The sequence below is a fragment of the Perognathus longimembris genome, chromosome 12 (genome assembly GCF_023159225.1).
Source record: "Perognathus longimembris pacificus isolate PPM17 chromosome 12, ASM2315922v1, whole genome shotgun sequence".
Lineage (NCBI taxonomy): Eukaryota > Metazoa > Chordata > Mammalia > Rodentia > Heteromyidae > Perognathus > Perognathus longimembris.
The window spans coordinates 44,053,746-44,078,981 of NC_063172.1; the positions used below are offsets into that span (position 1 = coordinate 44,053,746).

A 25,236-nucleotide genomic window follows, 5' to 3' on the forward strand; every position below is an offset into this window, starting at 1 on the left:
TTTGAAATATCAGTAGTGTTCAGGTAGATGGTGTCATAGATAGGACAGAAGTTGATTTCTAAAACATTTTTCTTAGAATATTTAATAAATATACAAATTCTGTTTTCTTTGTCTTTTAGAAACAAAAATTGTAATGCAGCTTTTTTTCCTAGTAGTGAACAAGAGAGAGAAATCTTCTTTTTCATCTTTTTGTTTTTTTACTGGTCCTGGGGCTTGACTCAGGGCCTGGGCACTGTCCTGTGCCTCTTTGTGTTTAAGCCTAGCCATGTACCAGAGCCACAGTGCCACTTCAGGCTTTTTCTGAGTGGTTTATTGGAGATAAGAGTCTCACGGATTTTTCTGCCTAGGATGGCTTCAAACTGCGATCCTCAGATCTCAGCCCCCTCGGTAGTTAGAGTTATAGGCCTGAGCCACCAGAGTCCAGCTTTCTCTTTTATCTTAAAGTATAGCAAGGATAAAAATTTAATAATTAGTTTTATGTATCTGTTATTAAAGAAACTGTAGTACCAATTGGCTTACATAAGATCTTAGAGAATATCATTAGATCTACTAATTTATTCTCCAACTGTAATTTATTAATTAATGTATAATTTATTTAAATTATAATTTGGTGTATTTATAATTTAGTAATGTAGTCTCCAAGTATAATTTATTATCCACATATTGATCTAGTAGTTATTCTCTAAGTATTTTGCAGTGGTCTTCTTTTGTTGTTGTTGTTCTTTATTGGAATACTTGGGATCTTGTACTTTCTAAGCACTCTACCATTTACTTGAGCTATGCTGCCAGCCCTTTTTACATTTAGATTATTTTTTCCCGTAGTTCTCCCCCCCCCCCCCCCCCCAGCTAAGGGCTAAACTCAGGGCCTTGTACTTGCCAGGCAACTCCTCTTCCATACGGTTTTGTGCATTCTTCAAGAGCAGATCTCAGACTACAGTCTTCCTACTTACAATTCCTTGTGTAGCTTGGATTATGGAGTGAATCACCCCCCCCACCCCCACCCCCACTTCACACAAACCCCTTTGCCTAGCTTATTTGTTGAGATGAATTCTCACTAACTTTTTGCCTGGGCTGGTCTTGGATTGTGATCCTCCCAAACTCCATTGTAAAGTAGCTGAGGTTAGAGCCATACCCAGCCTCATATTTGTTTAAACTATAATAACCACTGATTTCAAGCTCTGTATTAGGTGTTCTCATATGAACACCTAAATGTGTTCAAATTTTAATAATAAATAATAAATGTGTCAAATTTTAAAGTAATATATTCTTTTTATTATAGTTTTTCAGTAATAAATAACATGAAGAAGATTTTTTTTTTTTTGTCATTCGTGGGGCTTGAACTGTGACCTGGGCGCTGTCCCTGAGCTCTTCAGCACAACACTCTATCACTTGAGCCACAGCTCCACTTCAGGCTTCTTTTTATGATTAATTGGAGATAAGAGTCTCACAGACTTTCCTGCCCAGTCTGGCTTTGAACTGTAATCCTCAGATCTCAGCCTCCTGAGTAGCTAGGATTTCAGGCATGAGCCACTGGCACCTGGCCCCCCAAAAATAATTTTATATAGATAGTACTACAGTTGACATTTAGTGCATTTCTCTTTAGTGATTTATAGCTGTACAATATCACTAGATATATATGTAAATATATAGAAAAATAATGTTTTCTTAAGCTACTAAATTTCCAGTGTTCCATGAAATTTTATTTAGGTTTGTATAATAAATCTAATATGTGGGGCTGGTAATGTGGCTTAGTGATAGAGTGCTTTCCTAGCTAGCATGCAGGAAGCCCTGAGTTCGATTCCTATGCACCATATAAACAGAAAAAGCCAGAAGTGGCTCAAGTGATAAAGTACTAGCCTTGAGCAAAAAGAAACCAGGGACAGTGCTCAGGCCCTGAGTTTGAGCCCCAGGACTGGAAAATAAAAATTAATCCTTTATGTGCAAAATTAGATTTATTCCCTTACCTGTACTGCACTGCTCTTCCTCTTTATCCTGACTCCTGGTTTCCCTCACTTCTACAGCCAACTGGGCATCAGGTTCTTTCTATACTGTGGTGAACATCACTGTATCCTTTCTTAAGTTTTCCCATTGGAACTGTTTGAGTGTAGGCCTTTTATCATCTCTGTCCTAGCCATTAGAGAAGCATTTAAACAGTTGACCTTCTTCCTATTTTTTTTCTTTACCTCCCTTTGGTTCATATCTAGTATACTTTTACCAAGGCTTTCTTTTCCAAAGAACAAATACTTTCACTCATTGATAAGAAACCAATACTTTGACTCTCCATTGCTTATAGGAGGTTTAACCAAGTTAACCTAGAATACAAGACTCTTCAGAACCTGTGTTAGTAGCAATTAGTTTCAGCAAATTTTGGACTCTGAGTTCTGTTGGTTTAACTCCCTCCCCTTCTCATTTATGTTTTTTTGTTTTGTTTTATTTTGCTTTTTTGCCAGTTCTGCGGCTTGGACTCAGGGCCTGAGCACTGTCCCTGGCTTCCTTTTGCTCAAAGCTAACACTCTACCACTTGAGCCACAGCACCACTTCTGGATTTTTTTGTCTATATAGTGCTGAGGAATTGAACCCAGGGTTTCATGCATGCTAGGCAAGCACTCTACTGCTAAGCCATATTCTCAGCCCCTCATTTATGTATTTTTATATCAAGGCCCAGAACAGAGACTGATATGTGATAAACACATAACAATAAGTGTTTGATGAATGAATGACTGAAAATTGTACTGATTTCTATATCTTTAATCTCCTTACCTTTACCATTTCTATCTGTTCATCTTTTATTCCTCAAAGGTTGGAAAATATGTTACAAAAACAGGAATTCTGAGCTCCACAACCAACTCTTAAGAGAAAGTCAACTCCAAGTTACTTGCTTTCCTGTAACATCTCTGTGAATGAGTTTTATGGTCCTACTTTCCAAAGTCAGGAGTAGGCACTGCACCCTGGATGCAGACCCAGCAGCTGACAGTGTGCCTGTCAGACTGTGCAGACTGCATCAGCATGAGAGCTGCTAACATGCCTTGGTTTAGGCACTTTATAAACAGGGCTCCCTGTTGACAACATGTGCTGTAGGAATTGCTGCATTTATTATTTTATAAGTCATGGGATAAGTAGATAAGTACAGCTTGACTTACACTCTGTGAATTCAGAGGTGGTTCTACAGTATGATTTTTGAGAGAAAACTTTGATTGTTTGATATAGTCCAAAAATCATTTTTACATTAATGAAGGTAAAATTTAAGAGCAAATTTTAGAATTTACCCAGAGGTCAGGTCTGATGCTTGTGGTAAAGTCGTTTCACTTATTGAAAACACACTTCAATTGCATGTGAAGTGAATAAAGTAATATTACAAAAAAGCAATGTTTCTTGCCACTTGATTTAAAAGTTACTTCAAAATTTATTTTATTTGAAAGTAATAGGGTTTTGAACTTAGGGCTCCCACTTGCAAAACAGGTACATCTGAGCCATGCTTCCAGAACCTGTTGGCACTGATTGTTCGGATATAGGGTCTTGACTTTTGTACTGTTATTTTGGATTGTGATGTATATTTTGACATCGTATTGTAGCTTCAATGTCAAGTGCATACCAACATGCCCAGATTTCTTCCTTTGAGATTGAGTCTTTGAAGTTTTTGCCTTGAGATGAGATCTTCTTGTTCTCATCCTCCCATATAGCTGGGATGACACAGATACATCACCTTACCCAGTTCTTGATTGAGGAAAAAATTTCATGTATATTGGGGCCAGTTTTAAACCATGATCCTTCAGATGTTAGCTTCCCAAGTAGCTAAGTGTGAGCTGCCAATGCTTGGCTAATTATTCAGTTTTACAGAGTTTTAATATCCAACATTGATCAGTAGGTTTACTAAAATTCTCAAGAGAATCCTTTTTAAATAGTCAAAAGTGCTTAATACCTAACACAAAATAAGTACCTTTTATGATCACACTAATCTTAACCCAATTATCTTTTCACAATTCTAAAGGATATTATAGTATTTAGGAACAAGTGTAGATATGGGTGAATTGTCTTCAGTTGTCTTATCTACTGGATCTTCCTGTCATCCGAGGTTGTGTTAATGGGACTTTGGCTTCAAGTGAAGCTGTCCAAAAAGAGAAACAAGAAGAGGAAACCTGGTAGCTATCAACCACAGAAATGGAATAATATGAAAGTAAGGAAAATTAGACAGGGGTATCGCTGGCTGTTGATGCTTTGCTTTTCTCTTGAGTGCTGCTCTTCACTGCTCTTGTGGCAGCTGCTGTAGATGGTCCCAATGGCTCCCAGCTAAGGGGCACAGTAGATACTTGGTCCCTACTGACTTAGTAATACTTGGTATTGCTCTCAGTACTACCTCTGGAGGTCAATTATAGTTGTGACTGGATTGAGCTTGTAGAATGCATTTTTTTCTTTGTCTTTGCAAGAGAGATCTATTGTTAAGGTATTTATTCAAGGAGCTATAATACTGTACTTCGTGGAGTTATAATCTAGTGCTATGGTTCATGGCCTATATTCCTGCCTGCCCTTTCAGCTCTAGTTAGCGTCTACATCTACTGACTTATCTTCGTTTTAGATGGATCCTTCTGTGCTAAGTTTCTTCTCAGTGTTTCAACCACTGTAATCAGTTCAACGTACCCTCACTCCAGCACTGAAGGACTTGCCAGGTGTCTTGAATTGCTTTTTCCTGAAGCAGAGGTCATAAACTTGTCTGGCATGGATCCAATTTTAGTTTAAAAATTGGAAATATATACTATATGTATGTAAATATGTATAATATGTATTTGTTATATAATATTGCAATACATTATGCTATTTTATGTCAAGTGCATACCACTTGACATAGTGTATGCTATTTTATGTATATATAAAATAACTATATTTTATATGTGTTGCATATAAATATATATGTAAATATATATACACACACACACACACACACACACACACACACACATACATACATACACATATCTTCCATCTGGGAAGATTGCAACCAGTGGCAGCAACTTGACTTGAATTGCAGCTGTAGCTAAGTACTGCCTGCACCTTTTAGACTGAACACACATTCTTCAGTGTATCAAGCCCTTATGTGCCTAGCTTTTGTAATCTTTGGAGTAATACATGCTATAAAATTAAGTCATAGATATACTTGTGTAGTTTAAAAAGTAAATATATTATTATCTTAATCATCTTCAGTAAGTATTAACTGGAAAATTCACTCTAAACACAGACTGCAGATGGTGGGATCGAATTGCTAATATTCTTGTAGTTAGTTCTCTAACTGGAAACTTAGTACTTCCTGTAGTTTTTGCCACATTGTGCACGTACCTCACAATATACACATTAATGATGAGTAGAAGGACAAATGTATGCTTGTGTGTCCTTAAAGAGCATGTTTGTTTAGAAAATATAAGAAAGGAATAAGCAAATAATATTATATGTCCTCTATGCCTTATGCAAATTCAGTCCACAAAAAGACTTAGAAATCAGGCAACTCAAAGTGGTTATTTTTCCCTTTGGAATTTTATGTTAGGAAAATTATTTTTTGTTGTTGTAGTAGGGTTTGTAATTGGAGCCTCCTACTTGCTAAGTAAGAGCTCTACTACTGAACTACACTTCCTGTCCTTTTTTATACTGGTTATATTTGAGATAGGGTCTCACTTTTGCAGGGTGGTACCTAAATTGAGATACTCTTATTTTTGGCTTTCTACTGTAGCTGGAATGACAGGCAGATGCCATGTCTCTGTTGAGAGAGTTCTCATAGATTTTTTCTGCTTGACTGAACTAGAACTACACTCCTCCCAATATCAGCTTCCCAAGTAGCTAGGATTATAAGTGTGAATTTGTAATTCTCTGTGGGCTCAGTATTGATAGAAAATATATATGTACAGAAAATTAACTTAAAATTCTTCACCTTTATTCTACTTTACTTGCCATATTATATTTTTGTTGAATCTTATGTATGTAAATATCTCTTTATATTTAGGAGTCTTCTAAAAATGTGGAATCCTTTGCATCCATGCTGAGACATTCGCCGCTCACACAGATCGGACCTGTTAAGGATAAAGTGGTCATTGGACGAATCTTTCATATTGTGGAGGATGATCTTTACATAGATTTTGGTGGAAAGTTCCATTGTGTATGTAAAAGACCAGAAGTGGATGGAGAGTAAGTGAAATCATTTTCAAATGCTTTAAGAGTAGTCATAAAAGTTGTCATATCTCGGGCTGGGAATATGGCCTAGTGGTAAAGTGCTCATCTCGTACACATGAAGCCCTGGGTTCGATTCCTCAGCTCCACATATATAGAAAAAGCTGGAAGTGGCTCTGTGGCTCAAGTGGCAGAGTGCTAGCCTTGAGCAAAAAGAAGCCAGGGACAGTGCTTAGGCCCCGAGTTCATGCCCCAGGACTGGCAACAAAAACAAAACTAAACAAAAGTTGGCATATCTCAAAAGTATTTTTGAATAAATATAGTGGTTGTAATGCTATTAGTAAAAAAAAATGTCTGAATTGCTGAAAGATACTTGTTATTCATGTTAGGCCACATTTGTGTAGCAATGTAAAAATATTCTAGGGAAGATAAAAGTGTTTTGATTACCAGTTTGCACTATGAAATTAAAATAGATTGTATAGTAAAGAGAATTGTTTCAGCCCATTTGCCTCTAAGCCGTTTTCCCTTTTTCATTCCACAGGTCTTTTTCTCCTCAGAGAAATCTCCCACTTATGCTTCTTCCTCTTACACCACTGAATTCTGATGCTTTATCATTTTCTTTATTGTTTAATATTTCTTTTTCAGGATTATTATTTTTCCTATTACATGTGTAGAATATTTGTAGTCTACACAGGTATATATGTTTATATTTCTTAATATAAATATGCATTGGGGAAAGAATCAAGGTGATAGATCTAGGAGTTGCATATTAAGGCTAAAGGAAATGCTGAACTAAAAATCTGAGGTGAGAAGACGATAGTAAACAAGATTGCTTTTCCCATCAACTTTTAATGTACATTTTTAGCTTTCAGTATTTTTTATATCAGGAGGCATCTTACAGTCTGTAGTGTATCAATTTAGTTGACAATATTTTTCCTTCTTAATAGTACATGGAGTAATGATGAATCTAGTAGTCAATGATGTCTTTGGGTAAATTTTAGTGGTTAAAAAGTGATGTTTGATATTATAGAAATGAATAAGGACAGAATTTACTCTAGTCCTAATAAAACAATTGTGAGAATAGGTTGCCTTTTCCAGGTTTCTAAAGGTGCAGGTGATAACTGGGCTTACCCAAGTAAGGGGCACAAGCTTGACCTACTACAACCTGAAAAGGGCATGACAAAATGAACAGATTACAAATTTCTTTGGATCAGTGATACATGAGCAGATACTTAACAAGCAGATTTGTCATATTTTTGGAGGCCCAAGTTTCTGTGGTGGAAAGTATGCTCATCCTAGTCAGTATCAATATGATGTCATTGAATGTAGAGTTGTGAAGCTATGTGTACAACGGGCTCTCACAAGCTAGCTTAAATTGACTTTGGCACACATGTATCTACCTCAGATATCAGAAGCCAGATAATGTGTTACTAAGGCTTGGCTTGAGTTGTTGCATCAAATAACATATAAGCTCATTTCTACACAGAAGGAATAACATGTATCTCTTTGTAGTTATTGGAAAGATTAGTCATTACATGTAAAAATTTAAACCATGACCAGTATATGGTAAATGTTTACTACTTTGGTTGTTTTTGTTTCATTGCTATTGGAGTATTAGTGACTCAAGGATGAAATTCTTTTTTTTTAAATTTTTTTTTCTTATTTATTGTCAAAGTGATGTACAGAGAGGTTATAGTTTCATACATTTGGCCTTGGGTACATTTCTTGTACTGTTCGTTACCTCCTCCCTCATTCCCCCCCTCCCTCCATGAGTTGTTCAGTTGGTTTATACCAAATGGTTTTGCAAGTATTGCTTTTGTAGTTGTCTTTTTAAGGGATGAAATTCTTAATGACTAATATTTCTGGAGGATACAAATATGAACATATGTTGCCTTAAAGTTATCCACCAAGAGAGACAGACTGAGCTTTTGGTGCTGTCAGCAGAAAGCTATAACAGATCATTTCATTTATATAAAATATATCAGTAGTTTTGAAATGAAGTAGTTTTATTTTACACAAAGAATTCATCTAGTCTTCAGTTATATCTACAAATTTTCCTCATGCTGCCATCAGTGTCATTTAGTTACAGTGACTATTTTAGACTTAGAGAATTGGGTATTAATTTTATAAAAGTTGCATAATTTTATAGAAGTTGCATTTTGGAGATAGCTCTTCTGAGCTATTTCTTAGGAAATACTATGGTTTCTAAATACCAGTAATGTTTAAGGGTGGAATTTTATGGGGCTGGGAATGTGGCTTAGTGGTAGAGTGCTTGCCTTGCATGCATAAAGCTCTGGGTTCTATTCCTCAGAACCACATACACAGAAAAATCTGGAAGTGGTGCTGTGTGGTACAGTGCTAGCCTTGAGCAAAAGAAGCTCAGGGACAGCGCCCAGGCCCTGAGTTCAAGCCCCAGGATGGGCAAAAAACAAAAGAAAGAGTGGAATTTTATTAGTACTTCTTTCATGTGAATTTACTTTTTTGGCCATTCTTTTATCTATGCTGCCTTTTTTTTCATTAAGTAAAAATTTACATCAGTGTTATCATTCTTGAACATAGTATTTCAGAATGTCTACATTCAGATCTACAGTACAGATTTGATCCCTGTGACCTGCTAAATTGTATTTTAAGTATAAGTATTTAGAATTAGATGTTCCTCTAATGAGAGGTATAATACAGTTCAAATTTGTGAATATACAGTTTTACATAGTTAAATATTAGGATCTGTTGAAATATTTATTGAATCTTACATTTTCACTTAAAACTATACATACCACATGTCACATTCTTTTTTTGGAAACTACTATGTGCTTGAAGCCCCTATTCCTATCTCTCCCAGTGTAGCAGTCTACTTAACAAGTGTGGTTTGGTTGGAGAGGAGGTGACTCACAGTAATCGTGCAATTAAGTTCTCTAGTCTTTGGAACAATTCCTGTTTGAGGTTTTTTTTATGTATGTAAGAGAGTTAAATGGATCTCTTTGTTATGTACTTACCTGTAGTACTTATTGCTCAGTTCCTGCTTTCATGGAACTACCTATCTGGTATCGAATTGCCTTCATTACTTGACTTCCAAAGTACTCAGAAAATCAATGCATTCATGAATGAGGATCATGAAGAAAGAGGAAGCATGGTGCAGAAGTTGATTTGTTAATTTTTTCCTTCCTTCCTTCCTTCCTCCCTTCTTCACTCTCTCCCTCTCTCCTTCTTTCCTTCCTTCCTCCTTTCCTCCCTCATTTTTTCCCTTCCTCTCTCCTTGTCTTTTCCCTTCTCATGCTTATCAGACCTCTTCAGTTTGCCAGGTACTATTGTTAGTGTTGGTAAACAAAACAAACTAGCTCATGAGGTGACTATTGTAACAGGAAGAAGAGGAATAGATAATAAACAAATATACAAAATCAATTTAAAATATTGATTTTATACAAGCCAAAAGGGGTAATATAGTAACATCATTAGCAAATGAGTAGAAAATAGCACTAGTCAGAAAAATCCTTTTACCTTCTCTTGCAGTAAGTCTGAAATTCCATCAAAATGTCTTTAAAATAAATGAATCTCTCTCTCTCTCTCTCTCTCTCTCTCTCTCTCTCTCTCTCTCTCTCTCTCTCTCTCTAAGGGAGTCAAAGCTAGAGTTCTATTCCTATCTGATCTTATGAACCAAAAATTTTATCTCTATTAGTGTTCCCAAAGGAGTAGTTTTTTTCACCAGTGATTGACCTGTATAGTTTTGTTACTTTTTTAAAATCCATACCTATATATACATACATACATACCTTCTTTGCTCCATTGATAACAGCTCCAACTGTCTCTCTCTGTATATATGCAGATATATGTATATACACATATATGTATATATATAATTTTATGAAGAGAAACTTTCTAGGTTAGCAAATTTCTTGTCATGATTTTATCTTACCATGAAATTAAAGTTTATATTCTTCACTTTGTAGTTGTTAAGTCTTTGTCTTTTAAGTTTATGTATGTAAATGCTTAAATTGTGGTAAAATTTTTCATAGATACCTGATAATTTGGTCTTTGAAAATGTTATAGACAGTATTGGGCCAGCATAATTAGTGTTAAAGTTACTCCTCCTTGTATCCAAAACAAAATTTGTAGGAATCTACTTCATTCAGACGCATGCCGTCTCTCTGTCTCCCTGTCTCTCTCTTTTTTCTTTTTCCAATTTTTTTTCTTGGTGGGGAGATGACAGCACTTAAAGGAAAATAATGATATCTGGCTTGTTTCTGGTGTCCCCCTTTTCATATCTATATGTGTAGATTGTTGATAGATTAGATAGGTAGCTTATTAAGCTAGAAACATGTTTTAATTCTGTCTCTACAATGCCGTCTTTTGACTGCGTATTCCCTGGGGCTGGGAGTTAGGGCTTGAGCACTGTCCCTGGCTTCTTTTTGCTCAAGGCTAGCACTGTACCCCTTAAGCCACAACACCACTTTCAGCTTTTTCTGTTTATGGGGTGCTGAGGAATCGAACCTAGGCTTCATGCATGCTAGGCAAGCACTCTACCACTAAGCCACATTCCCAGTTACAATTTAATGGAATATTTTTAAATTTTTTGCATCAAAAAGGCGGAGAATTTTTCAGGAAACTTCAGAGATTATGCAGAGAGTAGAGATAGAGAGGCTGTTAGACCCTAGGATTAGAGCAGACAGTTTATTCGTTTCCCATCCCCCTCCCACTGACTTTTCCCCCAGTTTGTTCTTTCTTCTTCCCATTTATCTGTTTTTATATTTATATATTATATGTGATATCTGTTTTATAATTAAACATTTTGTTTAAAGCAAGTGTATATGTGTGTAGGGGGGAGTGATTAAATATTTGTACTGCAGAAAAAGTTTTGAAAAACACCTTTAAAAGAAGAAGACAGTTATTATATAAATAGCAATATTCAGAATCTAAGTTATACTATTTATGCATGCACAATAGTATTGTGATCTACTTTGAGTGAGTTGCAAAACAGAAATGTGAGTAGATTTAGAGGTTTGGGGGAATGGGTAGGACTTAATGAATGTTTTGAACTCTAAAACATAGGGTTTGGGGGGTTGTTGTTGTTGAAGAAAGTGAATCTCTGAGCATAAATAATGTGGTGCAACAACACATTAGTAATTAACAAAGCAGTAATTCAAACTTCAGACTGTTACATAAAACCCATGAATGTTCTTTTTACCTTACCATGTTGTTTTCTAAGTTATACAATATATAGTTACTCAGGAGTCACAAGAATCTCCTAAAATAATCTAATACCAGGGACCCTGAAGGCAGTGTGGTAATATGATAAGAAGTTCTTTGTAGATATAGTAAGGAAGAGCGAGTAATCAATTATAATATGTCTCCTTATGATGTACATGGCTATTATAATCTGAAGGTTGAAATTCCTCCTCCTCCACTGCCTGGGATTCAAATGTTGGAACAAAATCACCAGTGTGATGCTTTTAGATGAAGCTACTAGGAGGTGATTAAGTTATGAGAGCTTCACCTTCATGAATGAGATAAGTGCCCTTATTAAAGAAGGTCCAGGAGACTTGACTGTCTTGATCCTTCTACTATCTACTATCTACTTTGTTAGGTCTAAAGTTGTTTGACCTTTTTGTTTTTGATAACCCAGAGTCATAATTACAAATTAAATTATTATCATACAAATATTGTGTCAATAGCCATATAACCCATTTCTATAGTTGTGTGTGTGTGTATGTGTGTGTGTCAGTGTGTGCATGTGCGTGCACATGCACGTGTGTGCCAGTCCTGGGGTTTGAACTCAGGGCCTGGGCACTGTCCCTGAGCTTTTCTTCTCAAGGCCTGCACTCTGCCACTTTGAGCCACAGCTTCATTTCCGGCTTTTGACAGTTAATTGGAGATAAGAGTCTCTTGGACTTTGCTGTCCAGTCTGGCTCTGAACCACAATACTCAGACCTCAAACTCCTGAGTAGCTAGAATTATAGGCATATGCCACTGGTGCCTGGTCCATTTCTGCTTTTTATGCTTTCTCAGAAATGTTCTTGATCTAGTGTGCTAATAACCGAGAAATGAGACACCAAGATTGTTATGCTTAAAATAAGAGCACCTGGGTAAGGATCTGGAAGCCTGTTTTATAAGTAAAGTACATGTAGTGCATGGGTTTTAACATGTTTTAACAGCTCCTTACCTTCTGCTTAACTCTTACTGGATTGTAAATACTTGATGTCACCAGATAACTAACTTCCTGATAAGTGAAGTGTTACTGGTGTGAGTTGGCTTGTGTTCAGTGCCTTTTCACTGATGCCCTTGATAGGGATTGTCACATCACAACAGTGTTTGTTGATGAACAAATCAAAGTGCTGAGTGTCTTGGATGTGAGCATTTGTCATGATTGAAACTAACACCTCCAGAAGGAACAGTATGGAAAATAAGATGGGGTTATTGAACCTCAAATCCTGTTTATGCTAGTGTCAATTCTCATAGTGAATTTAAGTAAATTACTTAAAACTTTGGTTAAGCCCATAGCTTTGTGGCAGTGATTAGTTTGATTATTTTGGAATATGCATATGAAACATTCTATCAGTATCAAGGTTAGGTTTTATTTATTTATAATGAAGCTACTGATTTTACTAATTTTATTTTTGTTTGTTTATTTTGTTTTTTGCCAGTCCTGGGGCTTGGGACTCAGGGCCTGAGCACTGTCCCTGGCATCTTTCTGCTCAAGGCTAGCACTCTACCACTTGAGCCACTGTGCCACTTCTGGCCTTTTCTGTTTATGTGGTGCTGAGGAATCGAACCCAGGGCTTCATGTATATGAGGCGAGCACTTTACCACTAGGCCATATTCCCAGCCCTTAATTTTATTTTTAAATGTACTGGTACAGTTTTTCATTGAGCCAGCAAGCTTTAAATGTATCCCAACTCTACATTACTTCTGTGTTATTTATACTAATGATGTACAGATTAAGACAGTCCTGCTTTCTGAGAATTGACTCCATCCAAGGCATAGAGAATAAATTAATGCATATACCAGCACATAATCTCTTGTTCCTGTAGTCTACACATATGGAGAAGAGGAGGCCAGTAATTTAGTGCTCGTTTCAGCTTTTCTCTGGAAGCTTTCCCAGAAATACTAACAGTTAACTGCATTATAAAGGATGAGTAGGAACTACAAAGCACAATGAGAAAGCAATCAATGCTTTGCAAATGAGAGATAGCTTGAATCCTCTGAAAACCTACATAGCCCAAGTTTAGCTCAGGAACAGAGACCCTGTCCTATAAATAACCAATGAAAAATATGGCTGGAGACATGGCTCAGTCATCAGCCTAGCAAGCATGTTGCCCTGAGTTCAAACCCCAGAACTGCCCCAAACAACCCACAAACGATGGAAGGAGCTGTATTCTGAGGGTGGCAAATAGCCATTAAAATATTGGAACCAGTAACATGGATCAAATCTTCCTTTTGGTGAGATAATTCTGTCAGAGGTAGAGTGTACTAGAATTGATGAGAATTTTAATTAAGCCTGAGGGTAGAAAAAAGAGAAACTTTGCCCAGAAGTTTGGGTGGCATAAGAGACCTACTTTGTTGACTCAGTAATTGTGGATCATGAGGCAAAAGATGTTTTTAAAATAACATTTGAAATGGAAGTTACTAGGTAGCTAGAGTTGGATTGAATTAGGGAAGTGGAACAGGATATTTGTTTATCAATAGTGAGATTTGAACTCAGGACTTCAAACTTATCATGAGGGTTTTGAACATTGCTCTACTCTTCCAGCCCCAGGCAGAGGGATATATTTTTATTTTTACTTGTTTGTCTAGGTTCAGAGCAGTTTGTCTCTCATTCCCATTCATGGCCATAATACTTCTGATTAGTTATTACTCAGGGAGTTTCTCTTTTTATTGAATTATAAAACCCATGTGGTTAATTTATGCTTATTTCTTTTGTTAAAGAACCAAATTTTTCAAATCTTTTCATTTCATTTTAATTTGTTTGTCTTTATTTTTTTGGTTCTAGAACATTGCACTTGCTAGGCAAGCATTTTGCCATTGAGCTACCTCCCAGCCCTATATTTTATTTTATTTTTCTGTTTACCTGGGGCTGATGAATCAAACCCAGGGCTTTGTACACTTTAGGCATGCAGTCTACCACTAAGCCACATTCTCAGTCCAGATATTTTAATTTTTAAAGAGTTGTAAGACTGTCTGCAGAATCCATTTTAAGTCCAGTTTTATAAGTGAAGTCTGTTTATTAGTGGGTAAATGAGGATTATATCTTTTAAAGCATTATCTTTGTACTGGCATCTGTATCACAACACACATGATTGACAGCTCTGAAAAATCAAAGAGTTTCAAAATAAGCATGATTGACAGTTCTAAGGTAACTAGCACGTGCACTGAATGTTATTTGTACTTTTGTTTGACACTAAGGTGGAATAAACAAGCTAATTTCCCAGTCTTTGTTTCTATTTCAGGGTGTATGATATGTAGGGTCAAATAGACGGTGGAATGTATATTGAATGTTTCAAAAACTGAAGTGTTCAAGATGTCTTGGTAGAAGAAAGATAAAGAATTTGAATTAAGTGCTTCCTTTTATTCTAAAGGATATGGATTACTATTTAAAAGTGTACCTATTTATTATTCTTATTTCTTTACATTTTTTAAACTTATGAAATAGTAATACAGGAGTTGCCATTAAACAAAGCAGTTTATGAATATCTTGGTCAATGTCAACCCTTTCAGTATTCTCACCTATCTCTCCCCTGTCTCTCTTCTCTCACTCTTCTTAACCTACTTTTTAATAAATAAGTGAATTAAACCCACCTTATTAGCTTTTTAAAATAGACATCTTACTCCTAAGGCTAAAAGAGCATCTGTTATATTTAAATTTTTAATAAGAAACCTTAAGAGTATTTTCAAATATGAATTACCTGTGCAAATATCAAATTATAAAATAAGATTTTAGAAATATTCTGGACTTACATAAGTATGACGGAGACAATAGCAGTACAGTTTTTTTTTAACTTCTCCTTACTTGGATGCATTCCATAGGAGAATTCTTTTACTATACTGTTGGATTCTATCTTCTTGTACTTTTGGATTCTCTTTGGATAAGCAAAATTGCATGTGGTATAATATGTACTTTTCTGTCAGGTCAGAGATTTTCTCAGTGTCTGTGTTTAGTAAGTTTGCCTTATACCCTTCCTCAAGACTGTAGAGGTCAAACATGAATTTGGAAACTACTTTGGTGGCTGCTTGTTAAGGAATGCAGGCAATTAAGTGTTCCCACAAAAACTTTAAGGTTGGTATCCTAACAAGACTGAAAGGAAAAAAATTCAAGGCTGCATTGTTACAGTTGGTTCAGGCTGTAGGTCTATTGACCTAGGAGTGGATAATTGAAAAATTCAAAGCTTCTTTCATAGAAGGTGTGAGTTTTATTTTCAATATGTAAAATTTGTAATTAGATTGGTACTTTATAATGCCTACAGACTGTTACACACCCAGAATTTCAGCATGTATTTTCTATTATGTGCTTTAATCATAAGAACAATACTAGCTAACATTTTCTCTGCACTCTCTATAAGCACTTTAAGAGATTTGTATGTATTATTTTTTAACCTTTTAGTACTCAAGGTAGGCATTGTTAAGATCATTAGAAAACACTGATGAATCTAAAGCTTACAGAGATCATTAAAGATAGACTGTAAGAGATGTGGAAGAGGGAAGAAGATTGAAGGAGTTAGGTAATAGAAGGGGTGAATATCATCAAAGTATACATATACATATATGAAAATGTTATGATCAAACCTATTACTTTGTATGGTCACCTTATGCTAATAGAAAATATCAAATAGACAGGTGTTAGTGACCCACACCTATAGTCTTACCTACTGAGGAAGCTGAGATTTGAGGATTGTGGTTGAAAGCCAGCCTGGGTAGGAAAGTCTGTGAGACTCTTAATCTCCAATTAACCACCCAAAAGCCAGAAGTGGAGCTGTGGCTCAACTGGTAGAATTGCAGCCTTGAGTGAAAAAGCTAAAGGACAGCTCCCTGGCCCTTTGTTCAAGCCCCAGTACTGGCACAAAAGGAAGGAAGAGAGGGTGGGAGGGAGAGAGGGAGGGAGGGAGGAAGGGAAAAAGAAAATTACTGAATTAAAAAAAATGTACTCAAGGATGGCAATTAGTGAGATCTGAGGCAGTATAGCTTCTCAAATTTATTATTGTTAAGAACTACTTTATGCAGGGTGCCAGTGGCTCAAATCAGAAGGCTGAGTGAGATCTGAAGATCATGGCTCAAAGTCAGCCTAGGCAGGAAAGTCCATGAGACTCATCTCTATTTAATCACCAAGAAGCTGGAAGTACAGTTGTGACTCAAGTGGTAGAACACTAGTTTCAAGCTGAAAAAGTTCAGGGACAGTGCCCGGGCCCTGAGTTCAAGCCGAGGACCAGCAAAACTAAACAACAACAAAAAAAACCCTACTTTATGTTATTCAGATATACTTCCAGGGGAGTGTGTGGGTGGCTGTGGGTGTGTTTATGTAATTTGATAATTTTCCAGAAAATGTTTATTGAGTACCCTAATTGAAGTGTACTGCATGCAATTAAAAACAATCTATATGACTGGGCACTGGTGGCTCACCGGCTATAATCCTATTCAGGAGGCTGAGATCTGAGCATCACGGTTTGAAGCCAGACTAGGTAGGAAAGTCCATGAGACTCTTATCTCCAATAAACTACTTAGAAAAAGCTGCAAGTGGCACTGTGGTTTCTGGGGTCCCCACCATTACACACGTGGCGGAGCCGAGAGGCGGGGGCTGCTTTGCTTCTCTTCCGGTTGAAGCTGGAAGGTGGGGGGACGGGCTAAGTGGGCTGTCCCCTCTTAAAGGCTGGCTTTGAACTACGGTCCTCTACTTCAGCCTCATGAGTAGCTAGGATTACCACACCCAGCTCCTTTTTTTCTCTTATTTGGTAAGTGAGGAATCATGTAGACTCAATGCAGTCCAATACTTGAAAATAGGTTTTGTACTTAGCTTTTTAAGAAGAATTTTTTAAAGAAACATTTTTCATCAAGTAGACTGCAGTTATGTTTCTCTTAAAGTTTTAAATCAGAACCTTAATTTTGGACCTAAAATAGAATACTTTGTGTTCCTTTTAAAATGCAAATTAGATATTAAATAGTAGTATAATTAGATTCTTAATTAGTACTGATTGAGCATATTATAATGCTCATGGGGGTTTTATGTTATTGCCTCTCAGTTTTGAATTTATTAAGCAAATGAATCTTTCCTCGATAAATTTTCCTTGAAAGCATTTTATTTTATATATACTGTGCTCTTATGAAAATGATAACATCAACTCTACTGCGATAAGTGATAGAGAAGCTTGACCTCTTTCAGTGTAGCATCTATGACTGCCAATAGTTTGTCTTCCAAAGTATTTTGCTGTAAATACACATATCTGGGGACTCAGTATTTTTACATGACTTAACCTGGCTTCATATTTTACTCAAAATCCATTTTGTTTTGGCCTTTACATGACTTTCTAAAAATTTTGCTACAAAAATAATACACCAAACTATTTTGAAAGTTAACAACTAAATATGTACAGTTAAAAATCTATTCCAAAGACAAAATGGCTTTTCCTAATTTCAATTGCAGATTATTTAGCCTTTCCTTTATTTAGAAACTTTAATTCTGAATTTAGCTTGTTTTAGGAATAGTTTGTTTTCAGCATGAATTTTTTTTAGCCTCATTTATTTCACTGAAGGAAACACCTGAAGTTTGGAGAAAAGTGTTGAAAAAGTAAAGCTTAGCATCTGCTGGTTTGTGATACAGGTTTTATATTTGTTGTTAGTAGCAGTGGTAATGATGACGAAGATATGACAGTGTGGATGACTGATAACAATGGCAGTCACTCCCTAAATTTAGAACTGTTAAAAATTCTCCCTGCAAAGGACTCTTAAATCATTTTAAGAAAACAAACATATGCTACTTCTTTCGAGAAAAATAAATTTTAAATGTCTGGCATGGTGCCTTGCAGAATATAAATTTACCGTTAAATATTCGTTTCTTCTTTTTTAAATTTTTTCTCCTTTATTTGATGCTAGAACGTAAACCCAGAGCGAGAATTTATTGTAGGAAATTTTCTACCAGTTCTTGTCTCCATAATCACGAAAGCCTACAGTATTTGACTGTTAACTCTTACTCTGCTCTGCTCTGTCATTTTTCTTAGCATTGCTCCCAGAATAAGCATTTCTGGATTTAAATCCTGGCTACACTATTAAACTTCTTAGCCTCTTGGACCATCAGTGGTGTTGTCTTTAAAATGAATGACATGATAGTACTTACTTTCCCTTACTTCCCTGAGTATTAAACAGTACACTTTGCATACACCGTATAATCATTATGCCTACTTAGTGGAAGTGAGCTCAGCAAAGTGAAGTGACTTTCCAAGTCATTTAGACTACTGTTAGTTGCAAATGAAGGAAATCTTGACTACGTGTGACTTAAACATACAGACTTTTCTTGCACAAGAATCATTGATGTTGGTGGCTTTATGGGCTTGCCTGAGCTTGACATCTGTGCCTCATTAGTATCATGCTTTGTGCAGTAGCCTGCTGATTGTTCTGGCAGCATATCTGTTGAAGGGAGCAAGAGAGCTGGAAGGGCAGGGTCAGCTGCTTTGGTCTTTTTATTTGAAAACAAAAACTGTTAGAAACCTCTACAGATTGCACTTTCTATTTCTTTTTTTTTCTTTTTTTTTTTTTTTGCCAGTCCTGGGGCTTGAACTCAGGGCCTGAGCACTGTCCCTGGCTTCTTTTTTGCTCAAGGCTAGCACTCTGCCACTTGAGCCACAGCGCCACTTCTGGCCATTTTCTGTATATGTGGTGCTGGGGAATCGAACCCAGGGCCTCATGTTTATGAGGCAGGCACTCTTGCCACTAGGCCATATCCCCAGCCCTGCACTTTCTATTTCATTGATCAGCTCCAGGTATAAGGATGGCTCTGAACACTAGCATTCAACCCTTTTTTCCCCTTTAAAAAAAAAAAAATCATCTTTTTTTTGGTGCTAGTTCTAACACTTGAACTTAAGGCCTAGGTATCATCCCTGTGTTTTTGTGCTCAAGGCTAGTGCTCTGCTACTTGAGCCACAGCTCCACTTTGGCTTTTTAGGGATAAATTGGATATATAGTTTCATGAACTTTTCCTTCTGTAGGTGGCCTGGGATTACAAGCCTCAGATCAGCAGATCTCAACCGCTTGAGTAGCTAGGATTACATAAGTGAGCCATCAGTGCCCAGCTTAAAAAATAACAATCTTTAATTGAATTTTTCTTTGTTATGGAAAGGGAAGAGTGCAATTAGGAATAGCTACCTAGTTCTTTGCCCCACAATGTAAATAAATGGCCAAGCTGAGATCCTAACTCTGAAGTTTCTTCCTTCAAAGGCCTACTTTTCCATCGTTACCCACCTTTTAAATAAACATCTGACATCTATATAAGTATTATTTTTCTCCTTGAATTTTTTTTTGTTTTTCAGAATAAAAGTTATTTATCATTTTAGGTTGGCTAGGTTTGGAAGGTATAGGTTGTGTTAGTCCTTATCTCTAAGAGAAGAATAAAGCCTATTTAAAAAGAAAACCTTAGTGCCTGAATATGCTTTATATTTAGAAATGGCTACCATATTGTGTTTGTTTCAGCTGATTTCTGGTATCAATTTTTAACTTTCCTACTGGAAAATATCATAATACATAATTAGAGTGCTACCTTGTTCTCTTCTAATTATTATGTTTTGATTCATATTAAATGAGTTTGTTTTATGTTCATTTCCTAAGGAGTGGTTATCTACTAATTTCATTTCTGGAAACGTAAAAATGTCACACTTCTTGGATGTGGAGTATTTTTTGTCTTGTTTTGCAGAGATGAAGATGGTGGGGGGTGAAATTAAAGTCATAATTCAAATTATCTTAGTTTATAGCTATATGATTCTAGTTTACTTTTGTATTCTGTGTGTGTGGTGTGTGTGGTGTGTGTGTGTGTGTGTGTGTGTTTGAGGTAAACTATAATGAAGTTTGTAGCAGAAAAGGGATAGTATAGTCAGGCTCTTAGGCCATATCATCCACAGTTTTAGGTATGGAGACAGATGTAGAAAAATAGTTAAATGTATGCAAATTCAATAAATTGTATTTTAGTAGAATTTTGATTAAAACATGTCCCAATTCACAGTACAAGGATAAAATCCTGAGCATTCTTTCCAGTTAAGATAGATCCTTATATTCCTAGTTCTTTTAACATATTTAAATTACTTGTTTATAGATTGAGAGATTAAAACTTGAAATATCTGTAAATATCACTTCAAGAATTTTATCACTTCTTGATTATATCTATATTAAGTATAAAATATCACTAAGTTTACCTTAGCTTACAGTTTCCCTTTTTTGTTTTACAAAATCACTTTACTGGAGATGTTACCAAGTACTATTTCACTAAATTTGTCTAAGTTCATCTGCAGTATTCTTAGTCATAAATTATCAGTGACCAGTAAATACATAGATTTCTCTTTGTCTTCTCTCATCTAGATTTCAAAGTAATATATGTCTTATCTAGTTACATTGCAGTGTGATTGCCCTGTGTTTCTGTGTGTATAACTCTGTTTTCAGGTTCATTCTTTTTTCATTGGATAATCAATCAAGCAAAACACTTAATTGACATTTTTGTAAAAAGGAAAAGTAGGAAACCTATCTATATTTATGTTTCAAATGCTAAAAATTTTCTTTTTACATTAAAAGGTTATTGCTTATTAAAAATAAACAAATTTTAATTTTTGCAGTTAATTCCTTTTTCTTTTATGCTTTTTCTGTTTTCCTACATATTATAACTTATGAAAACATGTTTTTGTAGGGCAAACCAGTCATTTCTGTTGGTGTTTTTACTTTTGATTAAAATTTGAAGTAATTTATTTGTTTTAAATATTGATCATTAAAACATCAAAGCTAATATTCTTCAATGATTAAGTCCAACTAGTAAAATTATATGTATGTCAGTACTTTTGTTATTACATTTTCCCTTTTTGGATTTGATTTTCATTTTCATAGTAAAACTATAAAAAAATTGCTTAAAACTTCAGACTTCTAAGTCATTTTATATATTTCCTTCCAGACTTTTCAGCCAGACATGGGCTGGGTTTCATGTGTGGTTTTAGTTGTACTTCCTATAATTTTGAATCTTGGATTTCCCACTGGACTGTATGGCATAGCATTTTTCACTATGAATAGTGTATTGTAAATTATTGATTATGTAATAATTTTTTGTGTGTGTGCTGGTCTTGGGACTTGAACTCAGGGCCTGAGCACTGTACTGGAACTATTTTTCTCAAGGCTAACACTTGAGCCACAACTCCACTTCCTGCCTCTTTCGGGAATTAATTGGAGATAAGAGTTTCATGTACTTTCTTGTCTAGGCTGGATTTGAGCCATGATCCTCAGATCTCAGCCTCTTAAGTAGCTGGGATTGTAGCATATGCCACTGGCACCTGGCTTTTATCATAATTTCTTTAGGCATTCTTCTTTGTTAAGTTGTTCCAGCTTGTTCACTCTTATTAAATGAAATAACAAAGCTTAGAGGTGACTAATATTTTTCAGGCTATGTAAACAGATTAAACTTTGCTTCTATTAATAGTAGTGACTTTTAAGTTGTCTATTCCTTTGTTTAGCTTATTTATATATTGGGAATAGAGTATCATCCTGTTTGAGAATTTGATATTGTTAAGATTGCTCACCTTTTTATTTAAAAATAGGTAGTTTATAAAAATAATTCCAGACTAATTGCAAGCTACCAATTCAGATAAACTGAAATAAGCAAAAGATTATCTAGTGAAAGCTCTTTTACATATATACAAAAACATTAGTAAATAGTCAAATTTTTGAATTTTACAGCTATGTTTTCAGTCAATGAAATTTTTAAGTACCACGTAGGCTTTCCATTCCTTTGCAAGTTCCAATTGATGTTGTTTCCAAACTCATAATTCAGAATTACAGAGAGTTCACTGTTATTTACCATCAACTTCCCTGACATTTCTGTGCATAAATTGTGCTGTTACCTGGTTGTTTTCTTTGATAATAAGACTTTTGAAGTGGCAGAACTAGAAAACATATACATCCTTCTATACATACATATTAATTAGATTTTTATTTTCAGAAAAAATGTATGTATACTGAACATGTATAATCTGTTGTTGTCCTTTTTCCCTAAGCAATACAGTATGAGGGCAATTTACATAGCATTTACATGGTATTAGGTACTGTAAGGTATCTAGAAAGGATTTAATGTATAAGGATGGTGTGCATAGACTATATACAAACACTCACTTTTTATATATAAGAGTTGAGCTTCTACAGATTTTAGCATCTTCAGGATTTTCACTTTCTATTTCTGATGCTACTAACCCCTGTTGGTGTTTCTAGACTTCTAAACTCTTCTTGGCAGACTTTCTGAGCTTTATTATTTAGGAAGTATACACAGTAAGTAGAAGGTTTCTTGATACCCAAAGTCTAGTTTTAAACATAGTTTATCAGGTTGCTGTGCCCTGTTGAATACTTACCAGTTTCTAGCTTTAAAATAACCTGTCTTCTAATAGCTAAAACTGTTATCTTACTGGGTGATAGATTTTAACTTTAGAAATTGCAGTGTGCTTTTTTATTTATATTTTCAGATTTTCCACTATTTAAAATGTTGACGTAATTTGAGTATTTAAGGAAAATATTTATTATACTCTAATAAGTAAAATGTATTGTCCTCTAGTAAAACCTTTCAAAATAGTAATTTGAAGGTCTTTTTGTTCTGAACTGAATCTGAGTTTCATGTACTAATAGTGTGTGTGTATATATTTATCAACATTTGGTTTGCTTATTTTTTTCTTCAGTTACCTTTTACCAGAAATTAAGGAAGATATTCATGGTAGGGGTAATCGTTATGATCCTGAAAGTAAGAACTTTCAGATGGTTGGGAATGTAAAATGGTGCTGTCACTTTAGAATCATTTTGGCAGTTCCTCAAATAGTCAGAATTACATATGACCCAACGGTTCGTGTTTGTATATACCCAAGAGAGTTGATATTGTATGCCTACTTAGAAAGTTTTATACAAATGTTCATGGTGACATGACTACTCATGATAGCCAGAAGATAGAAACAGTCCTTGTGTCCCATCAGCTGATGAATGGATAAAGAAAATATGGTATATCCATACAGTGCAATATTACTTAGTCATTAATACATAATGAAGTTACTGAGGCATGAAATAACATGACTGAATCCTGAACACATTTATTTTTAAGTGAAAAAAGCTCATCACAAGGGACTACAGAATACATAATTCCATTTATATAAAATGCCTAGAATAGCAAGTGCACCGAGGCAGAAAGACTGGTTGTGGCCTAGTGATGCAGGAGGTCAGGGAGTAAGCCTGAAGTGAGTGACGGATGAAAGATAGTAAATTTCTTTCGCAGGTAATGTAGATGTTAAAAAAAAAAATGATGGATGCACAATTATCTTTTGTGAACATACTGTGTGGGTTGAATTAAAGTTGGTGAATTTCATGGCATGGGCTTTACATTTCAATCAAAAACAACTTTTTTTTGTATAAAACATGTAGTAGGATAGAGTAGAAAATTTTCTTTTGCTCTGTTTTGTGAACTTGTACAAGTCATACACCCTCTTTGTTTCTCAATCCCTGATGTCTAGTTGATCTTTTAAGTTTTCCCAACTCTAAAATCTATTATTTTAATTTTAGGGGAAATGATCAGATTATAGCTGTCAACAAATATACATGTAGACACACTGATTGCTATGATTCAATGTTTGCCCAAGTTTCAGGCGAGGTGCCTCCCCTCCTCTCCCTTCTCATGGCTTCTAAAGGACAATCCATTGGTTGTTTATATTAAAGGCCATATTTTCCCAAAGTTAGTGTACTGTACAGTTTGCCTCATTTCTCAGCCCAAACAATACATGTGGTGCCATTAAGTGTACTGTCACATAGCTCTTGTATTCCTTTATAAAACATGCTAAGAGCAGCCCTTGTCACTGCAGTGTTAGAATATCTCAGCAAATAACCAGACTATTTTTAGTAATGTATGTTTTCAATTTATAACATTTTATCTCTGAGAGACATAGTATGTTATTTGCTTGGTTACTTTATAATTGGGATAGTTTCATGCCACCCACTGTAGGTTGCTCTGCAGTGGTTATCCTAACCACAAATTAAGGAGTTATTTTTCTGTGGTTCAGTAATACACAAGGATTATATTGCAAAAGTTGCTGGAGCCCAAGTTCTATAAACAGTTATTTTGGATGAAGTCTTTGTCAAACAGACTGACCAGATTGTTAGTACTCAAAACATTTGAGGCCAGAATTTAGATGAGCAAAACACAGCTTGTCAATTATGTTCAACTTGTTGGACATTGTACCACGAAGTGTCAGGTAAGGAATTTACCAAGTGCCCTCTGGGTTGATGTATGGCAACAGCCTTTTCAGTAGGACAGAATTGGGAGGGACCTTTCTCATACCTACAGCACTGACCATTTATACTTTCCAGGTCACTTGACAGAGACATGAGAATTGTCTAGGGTAATTCCCATGTATATGTACTATAACATTTTGCACGATGTATTAGGAGCTCTCAAATTCCCCTTAAAACACTCATTAGCCCTTAGGTATCCATAATCCTAGACTAAAACCCAGATCTGGAAGTCCCAGAAGCAAGATAGGTCTTAGCTCTGTCATTGCTGATGTTGGTATTTGCAGGTCAAGCCAGTTAGTCATATGCTCCTGCAGCAGTATATAAGGTAAGAGAGTGTTGCTGAGCATGTTGGAATACAAAGCTTTCTCACATGGTGAATTCTATAGGAATGGCACCACTTCTGACTGCCGATTTTGCTCTCTGCTTTATTCAAGCATATATAATAATTGGTACTTGGTAAATACTTGTTGAAACAATAAATGAATGGGTCCAGGGAGAAATGTATTCTACAGAAGAGCTGATTCATGTTATAAGATTTCACTATATTTTGTTTCAACCCATTCTTAAAAGCTGATATGCCAGGAGCAAAAGTAAGAAAGGGGAAAATATGTC

General features: G+C 35.6%; 1 protein-coding gene across 1 annotated transcript in view; it reads left to right on the plus strand.

Moving 5' to 3' along the window:
• Positions 1–25,236, plus strand: part of Mrps28 (mitochondrial ribosomal protein S28) — an 88,883-nt gene that overhangs the window by 13,413 nt on the left and 50,234 nt on the right. Inside the window, exon 2 of the mRNA XM_048359154.1 lies at positions 5,987–6,168. Coding sequence (XP_048215111.1) covers positions 5,987–6,168 — 182 coding nt within the window. The remainder of the gene's footprint in view (positions 1–5,986; positions 6,169–25,236) is intronic.